Source organism: Mus musculus, chromosome 9 (assembly GCF_000001635.26).
Source record: "Mus musculus strain C57BL/6J chromosome 9, GRCm38.p6 C57BL/6J".
Taxonomy (NCBI): Eukaryota; Metazoa; Chordata; class Mammalia; order Rodentia; family Muridae; genus Mus; species Mus musculus.
In genome coordinates, this window is record NC_000075.6 from 38,370,351 (window position 1) to 38,380,786 (window position 10,436).

General features: G+C 34.5%; 1 protein-coding gene across 1 annotated transcript; it reads left to right on the top strand.

The window, feature by feature from the left end:
- The first annotated feature begins 7,532 nt into the window (after positions 1 to 7,532).
- On the top strand, positions 7,533 to 8,483 carry Olfr251 (olfactory receptor 251). The gene has a single exon (NM_207553.2). It carries the CDS (start codon positions 7,533 to 7,535, stop codon positions 8,481 to 8,483), a length of 951 nt encoding a protein of 316 aa, NP_997436.2.
- The last annotated feature ends 1,953 nt before the right edge of the window (positions 8,484 to 10,436 follow it).

Consider the following 10,436-nt stretch of genomic DNA (forward strand, 5'->3'; position numbering starts at 1 on the left):
GGGCTGGTAGTCTTGAGTTCTATAAGAAAGCAGGCTGAGCAAGCCAGTGGAAGCAAGCCAGGAAAGAACATCCTTTCATGGCCTCTGCATCAGCTCCTGCTTTCTGACCCGCTTGAGTTCCAGTCCTGACTTCCTTGGTGATGAACTGCAGTATGTAAGTGTAAGCTGAATAAACCCTTAACTCCCCAACTTGCTTCTTGGTCATGATGTTTGTGCAAGAATAAAAACCCTGACTAAGACATGGGATATTAATTATTTTTATTAACATTAAAAGTAAAAATAGATAATAAAAATTTAGCGTATAAAGTCATCAATCCTTTTAAAAATTTTCAGAGTCTTTAAAGATATTTCTTATTTGGGGTTTTAAGCTATATGCCTTTAATGATGCTTCATATTTTTTGGAATGATGCTTAATTTGTCCAGATATTTGAAGATGGATTTACATTACCATTCTGCCCATGGCTTTTTTCAAATCCACTTGATATTGCTGTGTTGACAATTCACCTAAATAGAAATGTAATTGTCATTAGATTCATCTGTAGATTATGTATGTGGTTATTTTAAAAAGTTACTGAATACTGAAGAAAAAATTACACATAATGCCAATATTGCTGTTTTCCTGATTATATGATTAGGATTTTCTAATGCCAAAAATGATCCATAGCTGAGATTATATACCATTGATCAGATATATACATGCCTGCCCATAGTTTTAGGTTTGTTAGTTATCAGTATGTATATGTTAAACATATTAGTAAATATATTAAGATTATGCTCATGGACATGTATTTATATCTCAAACAGGAGCAATCAGAAATTTTTCTTTTAATATAAGGTTTTTTTCACATTTCACATTTTTTCTTTTGAAAAAAAAAACATACCTGAAATATCATTCCACATTTCACATTTGAAACTACACTGATAAATATAATTTTCCCTGTATTTTGGATGTGAAAATGGTTATAAGAATTTCTTAAGGATACACAGTTGATGGTACTAGAGAAAATAGGCAGGCCTCTAGAATCCCAGATTTTCAACACTGAATTCTATGAAAAAAATGGAGGAGAAAGAGAACTGTGACAAAACTGACAGAACTTTTTCAGAGTTTTTCCATCATAAATCTTGAAGTAGCACTAGATGGGCATGGAAGCACCAACAAAGATGTTTCCAGAATAGAAATTATCTCCAAAGTTATGATGCCTGATTGAGAAAAATGAACATGCCCCTTTTAAGGAGGAGTTTAAAGTGAAGCAGGCAGGATGACCTGTCCCCACATTTCATTGTTTTTGTTTTTGTTTTGTTTTCTGTTTTCTTGTGGATTAGTGATGATCTTTCTGAAATGATGAACCTGAGGAATTTTGCTAAAGGTATTTTGTTGATGCACACTGCTCTTTCTTTCCTCTTAGTAATTAAGTTATTTATTTATTTTATATCCAGCTCTCAGTTTCCTCTCCCTGTGTTCCTCCCAATTTCCTCTCCCCTCCCTCCCTTTATCTTCACAAGATTCCCCAAGCTCCACTTACTGATTGTCAGTTCATCAGTTTCAATCAGTTTGTGGGTAAAGCCTCTCTGATCACAGTTATGCTAGATTTCTGCTCCTTTGTTAACAAACAAATGATATAAGAAACACATTAGGCATTTGCTTTTATTTAGATGCAAAAATGATTTATTCAAATAAAGTAATAGAAAACTCTATTCTATATTTTCATATATTATACAGTTGGCATTGTCTCATATTCACTATGATTATTTCATTCTTTTGGGAACTTCATACATGAATACTATATTTATTTAATTTTCCTCATATACTTGCTATCTTTCATCCAACTATTCTATATATGACAGGAAATAGCACCATGAAATATCAAAACTATGGTAGCCTGAGTGAGAGCTATAAAGTGATATTTTTAATTTACATGTCATTGTGTATCGAAGATATCTAACAAGGCACTATCACTAGAAAAAGATCTATATGAGTGAATGTAGGCTGAAAAGGAGAATTGATGAACTCCAGTAGCAAGCCCCTGATAGGCCATCTTTATGTTTTGTACTTTTCCAATTTCACAGTTTAACTTTTTGCACTAATAGTTTTTTTTTCTTTTTTAAATTTATATTCATGTATGTGATATACTCTGTTTACTTCAGTCCCCTACCTTTAAAAAAAATTGTTTCATACCTTTTCTATCTCTCTTTTCCTTAAAATTTCCTTTCCCTTGTTTGAGACCTTTTATTTTATTTTTTGTGGCTAACTAAATTTATCTAGGACTTTCAATGTATTCATCAATTTAGATCTGAAGGGTTCTTTTTATTCCATTTTGTCTCCTCTCAGAAACTAGCCCATAAACAATTACTATCCACAGCTGATGTGCCTGTCTGAGTTGCTACAAGACTAGAAGCTGCAGTTTCAGGATTAGCACCTCATAGTAAAAACAGCAGAAGGCTAGGTAAAGAAGACTTTTGTTTTATCTTGGGAGGGATTTGTGCTATCAGCACTTGTATGATTTCCCAAGTACCTGATCACATGGTAAAACGTCCACTATGAGTTTGCACATAAAATTGAGGTCATAAATTGAATAAGAGAAAATGTCTTCATGCATATCCACTAGGAGTAATTATCTGGCTAAACATTCATCATTTGTTACTAGCTTACAGGTTCCTGAAAAGTTGAAAACCATAACTAAGCTCTCCTTGAAGTTTTGTATAGATAATCCCAGTCAATATTTTATCTTCTGTAGTTGCACCTGTGGTGTATATTTTCCAAAGACCTTCAGTTAGTGGTTTTTTACAACCCTTTGGAATGTGCTCTAGGTTCTAGAAGTCTGTTATTATCTCAAAAGCAATTAATCAGTTCTGTTTTAAAAGAGGCTCAAATGTCTTTGTCTGAGCACCATTCTAAAATGATGGTGACCTTAGCATGCTAGTCATTTCTGCAGAATACATCCTCTCTGCTTTTGCATACTACCTGAGTCTGGGGTCTTCCTTCAGTTATTTTTGGACCCTTACAGAGCTATATTATGGAGCCTGTTAGGCCCACCTATGCATACTCAAATGAGGACAATGACTTTTCTTCCCTTATAATCCACCAGTATTCAATAAAGATGCATGGAGACCTTGGACCCTAGAAGTCCTTCTCTATCCAATGTCTGAGTGTTACCAGGTTCATTCTTACTTCTTTTTCATGATAACAAGAATAGCTGATGTGATTTCATGATTCTATTGGTTCTGTCATGTTCAGAAAATAGCACTCTGGGGAACTTCTTGCCTTCTGGCTCTTATAGTCTTCTTGCTCCTTCTTTCTGGTGTTCACTGAGTTTTGGTGGGGGTGGTATAAATATGTGTTTAAAGATATACATTCAACTATCATTTATTTCCAGCATTTTGAGCAACGTTGAATTTCTACATGGACTATCATTCAATGCACAGGAAGCATTTTTGATTAATATTGAGAGTATTATTTTCCTATGGGCAAAATGTAATATTTAGAGACTGTGTCAATTTAGCTAAACAAATTTAGTAACATCCCAGTTGGGCCAATGACCTCACATCTAGGGCTTTTGATTAGGGGTACAGTGCTAGGTACACCATCTTTCCTAGGGAACAGCTTAGAAAATAACCAGAGCATTTCTGGGCATCTCCATAATAGTCCTATTTTCATTATACTAGTAAATACATCTTGTCTGATAGATGCTCCTGAGAATTTTGAAAAAGCAATTACTGGTAGGAGTGCAAAATTGGAAAGCCATTATAGAAATTAGTATAGCAGTTCATCACAAAATTAGGAATCTATCTACATTAGCATACATCTATAACACTCTTCCTCACATACCCTAAGGATATTTTATTCTGCCATAGAAACACTTGCTTGACCATGTTGATTGCTGCTCTATTAATAATAACCAGCAACTGAAAACAACCTAGATGTCCCTCAACAGAAGAATCAATGAAGAAAATATCATGTGCATTACACAATGGAGTATTACTCAGGTGTTAAATAAAAAGGCCACAATAACATTTGCAAGCAAATGGTTAGAACTAGAGAAAAAAAATTATACATACTGAGGTAAACCATACACAAAAAGATAATTATGGTATTCATTTATTTATATGTAGATATAAATCATTAAACAAATGATAAATAAGCTATAGTTAGGTTAGATATAAATGAAGAGACTGGAGGGAATAATAATATATAATTTATTAGTGGACTGAGGGTGGGAATTGGGAATGTGATGGTGAGGGCCATAGAGAGGGGAAGTGGGTTTGAGGTAAGGAATGTAGGGAGAGAATTTAGGGACATTTGGTTGGTGGTATGGTGCAGTAAAAACTTCCTAAAGTATATGAAGGTAATCATAATGAAGTCTCCAAATAATGAGGTAGATGGAATCCCAGCTGGCCATCTTTAGTCACCAAGAAATGGGTCAAGAGACGAGACTGGACATGCAACTGAGATGTTGGCCAAAGTGTTCCCATGAAAATCCATAAATTCAACACAATATATTGCTCTCCACAAACTGACAGCAAGGTCTAATTGTTGAAGAAAATACTCATACAACTCGTTGAACATGGAGAGGGAGAGCTTGTCCCCAGATGGAACCTTCATCTGTACTCTCTAATGTCTTTGTTAAGAACATGCCTTTCTTTTGGAGGCTACAAAAAGAAAATGTAATCACCAACCCTTTCACAAACCCTTTGATCTATAATCTGTCATAACTAAAAAATATGCTATGCAATGGTGACACAAAGCTTGTGAGAGTAACCAATCTAATTGTTGTTTGATTAAAGTCCACTCCATGGAATAGAAGTCATAACTAATACTGCCTCTGTGACCAAGAACCAGGGATTAGATAGCTCATAAAACCAGGGTAAACACAAATACTACTGGTTTAAAACAATAGTTACAAAAAATGACTCATAATGCTATTAACAATGTTAGTTGTCATCAAAGAGACTTCCTGCTACAGCAGATGGGAATGAATTCAGACACACAGTCATTCAATTAGGATCTTGGAACACATAGTTATAAATGGAACATCTCTATCAAATCTCCCTACTTAGAAATCAGGAAACTCCTCAAACATAGAGTCAGAAAAAGTGAAGGACCAGAGAAGATGGAGGACAACAGGAGAACCAAGTCCTATAAGTCTATTGAGCAAAGCTCACAGAAATCACAGAACAAAGCATCAAGCACCCAGACAACACTGGTCTGCCTCAAGTTCCATGCATATATTCTAGCTTTCAGTTCAGTATTTTTATAGGATCACTGAATGTGTAACTGAATAGATCTCTGACTTCTCTTGGGTCTCTTTTTCTCCTGTTAGTTTGGATTGTTGAACTTTGATGTGATGCTTTTTGTTCGTTTGTTTGTTTGTTTGTTTGATCTTAATATCTACATTTGCTGTTATTTCTTAGAAGCATATTTGTCTCCAATGAGAGACAGAAAGGGAGTGGATCTAGATCTAAGGGACAGGACTAGATGTGACAGGAGGAACTGATTGGAGTAGAGAGAAGTGAAAATGTAATCTTTATATATTTTAAAAAGAAATTGTTTCAATACACTACAAAGTCTACAAAAAATTAAAATAGATAAGTAAATCACAGCTAGGGACAGAGTTCAATTTGAGAGGTTTCATCTCCAGAACCCAAGTAAAAAGTACATGTCATATTCATATAAAACTAGTTAAATTGTTTTATATAAACTTAACACATTTATATGGCACAAATAATTTATTTCATAATATCACTTACATCAAATATAAAATATCATCTCTTAGAATTTAATTAAGAATAAGTAGAAACTTTGTCATCTCTCAACAATAAAAGTGGTCCATGATAAGTTGGTCTATTGATAGGCCAGAAAACATGCAAAGTATCTATAAATGGTTAACTCATACAAACAGTTAACTCTTTGATATTTTTTTAATATACTGTTAAAAAATGACACCTTTTAAGTACACCTAGCAGAGAACAGCTTGGCAATTTTTCTTAGAAATTGATTTAAATGTATCATCTCTTAGAAGTTCTCACTTTCAAAGTACTCACCCTAATGGTGTACCTTGCTTTGGCACCTAATTTTCTTATCTACAGTAGTACTCATAGAATGTCTTAAAATAGTTACAGAAATCCTTTTGGGTATCAACTGGTGTATGTGATAAGGGGAGATGATATTAACATGGAGGAGGAGGAGTCCATAGATACTGTTTCTGCTCCACTCCATACTAAGGAGCCACAAGATACCTACTACAAATGCAAATAGTGCCAAATTTGAGAAAAAATTATCTGAATAAGAATGTGTAATATAGGGTAGCTAATACTTATCAGCACCCTTTCATACATGTATAAGAATTCTAATATATTCGTCCTTCATTCATTCAATTACACAGCAAGATAGCTGTTTTATTTGCAGTGCTAAAATTGAACCACAGATTTATACATTCTAGGGAAAAATTCTACATTTATATAAAACCAAATCATTTTAATAAGTGTGTTTTAAAACTATACATAAAAAACGATCAAAGAAGTCTGCAGTTTTGTAGTTACAGAGTTGGAAATCTGGATTTAAATTTGTATAGACTTGCAATTTGTCTTGCTTTAAATTTTTGTATGTTATGCAACGTTCTCTGTTTATTATTGTAATCATAGGAAAATTGTAAGTGTCAAGAGGGCATATCCCTGGACATTTATTCCAGAGTTATTAGGAGAATAATGAGTAGAATAAGAAAGGAGACCAGTCATAACTCTGCCCTGAGGCATAGGTACTCCTACTGGGAAATTATATTTCTAAACATCCAACACTAGTTATCAGACTAAATGCAAACACAAGCTCAGTGAAGTCTACTCTCGAGGACTCACCCAACATGAGAAGAAGTCCCAAAACAAAGAGAATAATTTCAAGGACTACTAATGAATTTTCTCAGAAATCCTGGTCTTGTGATACACATTCTCATCTAACTCAAGTGACGTTTTAGACATTCATAGAAGACAATGATTTTCTTTCCTTTATGTGAAAATAAATTTCTGGTGAAGTTCTCAAATACAGATTCAGGATACTCCCTATTATGCTATCCTAGCATGCTGTAAGTATATCTATACTAATAATTACGACCTGCTTCATTATTTTTATCTTCAACCTTCTCAGGACAGTGAAGGGAAATACATCATGCATTTTGATAGCAGAGAAGGCTCCAGAAACACAAGGTCAACAATCATGGCCTTAACAATTTCTCTCCAAAACTCTATGAGTTAGTTAAATCTTACTCTTTTCTACCCTAATTCCTAATAAAGTCTAGGAGAACCAAGGAAAGTAAAGTTTAGAGACATTAGAGAGATCTGTCTTCACTTTTTTCTGGATGCATGGAAATAAAATGTGTGTAAGGAAACAGGAAATGGGACTTTTTGAGGAAAATAACATGAGCAGTAGTGCTCATGTATGCATTTCTGTGTGTTCACTAGGCACCAAGTTTAGTAAGCAGGAACTTCAGTTCTCACTCTGGGATGAATGATGTTAGTGACATTTTATTCTTTCACTATTACAGATGAAAGTCATGAAGCAAATGGTTACAGAAAGTAATTCTTCAGTGACTGAGTTCATTCTTATGGGATTAACAGTTCAAAAAGAGCTCCAGTTGCCTCTGTTCATCCTATTCTTGTTAAACTACACAGCCACTGTGGTAGGAAACCTGAGCTTAATGAATCTCATTTGCCTAAATTCACATCTTCACACTCCCATGTACTTTTTCATCTTCAATCTGTCCTGCATTGATTTTTGTTATTCATTTGTTTCTAACCCCACAATGCTGAGGAGTTTTGTTACAGAGCAGAACACCATATCCTATGAAGGATGCATGAGTCAACTATTTTTCTTCTGCTTTTTTGTAAACTCTGAATGTTATGTGCTGACAGCCATGGCCTATGATCGCTACGTGGCCATCTGTCATCCCCTCAAGTACACAACTGTCATGTCTCCTAAGATCTGCTGTCTGCTGGTGTTTGGTTCTTACTTGATGGGTTTTGCTGGTGCCCTGACTCATACAGGGTTTATGATCAGGCTCAGTTTTTGTAATTCTAACATCATCAACCACTACATGTGTGACATCTTTCCCCTCCTTCAGCTCTCTTGTACTAGCACCTATGTCAACGAGCTTGTGAGCTCTGCTGTAGTTGGAACAATTATCATTTTATCTAGCATCATTATTTTAGTCTCATATGCTATGATCCTTTCCAATATCCTTCATATGTCATCAAGTAAGGGTTGGTCAAAAGCCCTGGGCACTTGTGGGTCCCACATCATAACTGTTAGCCTCTTTTATGGGTCTGGATTGCTTGCCTATATCAAGCCAACATCTGCTGAGACTGTGGACCAGGGGAAATTTTTATCAATATTTTACACCCTTGTGGTACCCATGCTGAATCCTCTCATTTACAGCCTCAGAAACAAGGATGTCAAACTTGCTCTGAAGAGAACAATGAAAAGAGTCACAACCTGAATGAACAGTTGTGCTTTTATAGTCCTGCCCCACTGCATTGCTTTATTCTCTCTCTTTGTTTTTTTTTTTTTTTCATTACATTCTTTTGTTCTGTTTTCTTTTATACTCTATAGGGTCTGGAAAAGATTTCCACTGTAAACTCTTTATTCGTGCTACTATGAAATGTAATTCTCATGTCTAATTTTTTCCATCAGTTGTTTTCCTCTTCATATTGCTCCAGAATGTTGATCACTGCCAATAACAGATCAAGACTGAGTCTGTGGTTTTTCTTTATTCTTCTAAAGATAATACTTATGGCTTCTTGCTGTGTGCTTTTTCTATGCAAGGAAATGAAAAAATTGTGTTTTTTATGACTTTTTTCTTTCTTGCTCATATTTCTGAGATTTTTTCTTTGCTTGTTTGTTTCTGTAGACAACAAGGAGTTTCATTTAAGTCACTCAGATGACATTAAAGAGGACAATTATGTAGATATATCATAGTTGTCAAATTTTCAAGATTATTTTGAGTCCTTTAGAGCATATTACTTAGTCTAAATGTTATTTTCACATCTATAACAAACTCTGTACATTTTACGAATATTTAATTCTTACAAAACTCTAAGAATGCTACCAGCCTTGTCTACCAACACAATTTTGATAATACACAATCTGATTGCCTTATTGAATTGAGCTGTAATTGTCACTATCTTTTTCTGATATATGGGTTGGCCTATTATTGTTTTTAAAAATGATTACATTCCTGGCTATAGAACAGTAGTCTATTTATTTTCTGTGTTGTTTATGTATAAAGGATGCAGTTTGAAAAAATAATCTATTTGCTTCCTCTGAAAACCAAACTATAAGTACACTTAAGGTTAGATATAAAGTGCATACATGCTTCTGTTTGAGTTTGAATCTCAGGGCCAAGGGTAATATGTACCTGACATCTGAATAGGAAAAATAGCTATGTGACTTTTTAAGGCCACATGCCTTATAATCAGGGACTAGTATCACACCCACTGTGGACTTCATAAAGAATGCAAATGCAGATGATTTTGAAACACCAGATATACCTTCTATAGAGTTGTTTCATAATGATTTCAAAAGATGGAATTCAGCCAAAAAAATTAACTTAGCAATAATGCCTATTATAGAGATAATGATGAGATTTAGGATCCAATTTTTAAAATGTACCTGTTCTTACAGTATGAATATTAAAGTGGCACAGGCATGGCAGACTGAATAATATTTTCATAATTTTTATGATTTTGGATTTTTTTTAGGATGGTGAGTCTGAGATTGAATAATTCTTTCCAAGGAGTCATGTTTTCTCAGTTAACTGTATATTTAAAGAGCCTATTTCATGTTTTCATATTTATTTGTAGAGTAAAATGACATCCAAACACACTTAAAAAATCAGTTAATTTTATTGTATAGCATTTTCTTTTGTGTGTGTCCACAAGACTGGAATCTGTTCAGAACATGTTATCCTTTGTGTATATGGTACAAGACTTTTTCTGGGGACACAAGGATAAACATTCAGTTATTCTACACAGGGTACCAAAAACAGACCAAAGAAACAACTGAACACAAGTCAGTCTTGTAAAACAATGAATTTTGTGTTGTTGCTCACAGAAGTCTAGTTGATGTGATAGTGACAGAAATATGGGAGATCTAAGTACTCCTGCATCGCCCATAAGCCTAGCCCATGGTGGAAAATGGTTCACTGAATCACTGTAACTGGTAAGCAATTAGATCTACATAATACCTTCTTCCTTCAGGGACCACTTACTAGTAAAATATTCTTAGGGCAGCGAATATTATGAGCTGCCTGAATATCAGGAACCTTGCCTTTCCCACCAGGAGAGACTGTTTCAGCTCTGAGGCAATAGTATAAAAAATAGTGGTATGTGGACTTCAAATAAGAGGAATCTTTAAACTGTGATATTTATTTGTGTAGATTATATTTGAAAAG

Excerpts from the sequence above, each read along its gene's own strand:
- Olfr251 (NM_207553.2), top strand. The coding sequence starts at position 7,533 with ATGAAAGTCATGAAGCAAATGGTTACAGAAAGTAATTCTTCAGTGACT.